The 1,264-nt window shown below is 47.2% G+C and overlaps 2 protein-coding genes across 2 annotated transcripts in view; both read left to right on the top strand.

Moving 5' to 3' along the window:
- The window catches only part of LOC109545525 (cilia- and flagella-associated protein 58), a 5,098-nt gene extending 4,740 nt beyond the window's left edge, over nucleotides 1-358 (top strand). The window contains exon 10 of the mRNA XM_019916278.2: nucleotides 12-358. Coding sequence (XP_019771837.2) covers nucleotides 12-257 — 246 coding nt within the window. The 3' untranslated portion in view covers nucleotides 258-358. The remainder of the gene's footprint in view (nucleotides 1-11) is intronic.
- LOC109545527 (copper homeostasis protein cutC homolog) lies at nucleotides 190-1,264 on the top strand. Its single transcript, XM_019916280.2, has one exon. It carries the CDS (start codon nucleotides 424-426, stop codon nucleotides 1,171-1,173), a length of 750 nt encoding a protein of 249 aa, XP_019771839.1. The 5' UTR covers nucleotides 190-423; the 3' UTR covers nucleotides 1,174-1,264.

Below are 1,264 nucleotides of genomic sequence, written 5' to 3'. Positions count from 1 at the left end.
TTGTTTTCTAGTGCCTTGTCTCTGAATTGAACATGACTGAGCTGAAAGCGACCGAATATAAAGCGGATCTGCAAAAAGTGACTGAAGAACTTGCCGATTTGAAAAGGAAATATTTGGAAGAGAAAAAATCGAACCGTCCCAGACGTACGACACTGGAATCGGCTGGGAGAGAGGGAACCGATCAAGTTGGCGCTTGCGACGTGCGATTCACCGGTGGCGGTTTTCGAATGTCCGTGCATCAAGTCCCGACTAAATAATCTGATTTGCGTCGATTAAACTATCTGATTGGCTGGAAACACGTGCATACTCAACTAAGTGGTTGTGTTGGGAGTGTGGGGAATAAAATTTGTTTAAATTAGAAGGATTTCTCAGTTTCCCGGGCCCAGGTGTCACTGTAAACAATCGCTTGAGAGGTTAGTGAAAATGCCAAAGGTTTTGGAGGTTTGTGTTGATAGTTTGGAGTCGGCAGTGGCCGCTCTGAATGGGGGCGCTGATCGCCTGGAATTGTGCTGCTCGCTCATAGAGGGCGGGCTCACTCCTACGCCCGGACTATTGATTCAAATTCAAAATATGAACCCCAGAAAAGTACCGGTTTACTGTCTACTGCGATGTCGGCCTGGCCACTTCGTCTACACCCCGGAGGAAATCGAAATAATGAAGGAAGATGCGAAAATCCTACGTCGAAGTGGGGCCAACGGTTTCGTATTTGGGGCGCTGGCCGATAATGGGGACGTCGACATGAAGATTTGCAGGGAAATCATCAAAATCTGCCACCCCTTGCCACTGACCTTCCACCGGGCGTTCGATTTCGTCAGAAGACCCACCATCGAAGTGGAGGTTATTATCGACTTGGGCTTTGAGCGGATCCTGACCAGCGGCAAGCAGCAAACAGCGCAAATGGGAGTGAAACTGATCCGAAAGTTGATCGAACAGGCTGGAACGCGCATCAGCTTAATGCCGGGCGGTGGCATCAATAAGGACAACGTGCGGTTCATTCTGGAAAACACCGAGGCCGAAGAGATCCATGGCTCTTTCAAGAAGCTGAAAGAGCAGAAGGGCGACAAGGCGGATGAAGCTGAGGTGAAACTCTCGGAGGAAAATGTCCCGGTTTTCGTCACAGATGAAGAATCCGTTGCTGAGATCCTCAACATTTTGAAGACTGTTGATTTGTAATTTTTCGAAAGTTTTTCCGAATATTTTATTTTCCTGTCCATTCACATGCAGTTAAATGTGGACATAATATATGTTTACTGTAATTAAGTTA

The sequence above is a fragment of the Dendroctonus ponderosae genome, unplaced genomic scaffold (assembly GCF_020466585.1).
Source record: "Dendroctonus ponderosae isolate FM_Combo_2020 unplaced genomic scaffold, Dpon_F_20191213v2 Dpon_F_20191213_5, whole genome shotgun sequence".
Taxonomy (NCBI): domain Eukaryota; kingdom Metazoa; phylum Arthropoda; class Insecta; order Coleoptera; family Curculionidae; genus Dendroctonus; species Dendroctonus ponderosae.
This window is presented reverse-complemented; position numbering and strand designations above follow the sequence as displayed.

Coding starts and splice junctions, on each gene's coding strand:
- LOC109545527 (XM_019916280.2), top strand. CDS start 424: ATGCCAAAGGTTTTGGAGGTTTGTGTTGATAGTTTGGAGTCGGCAGTG.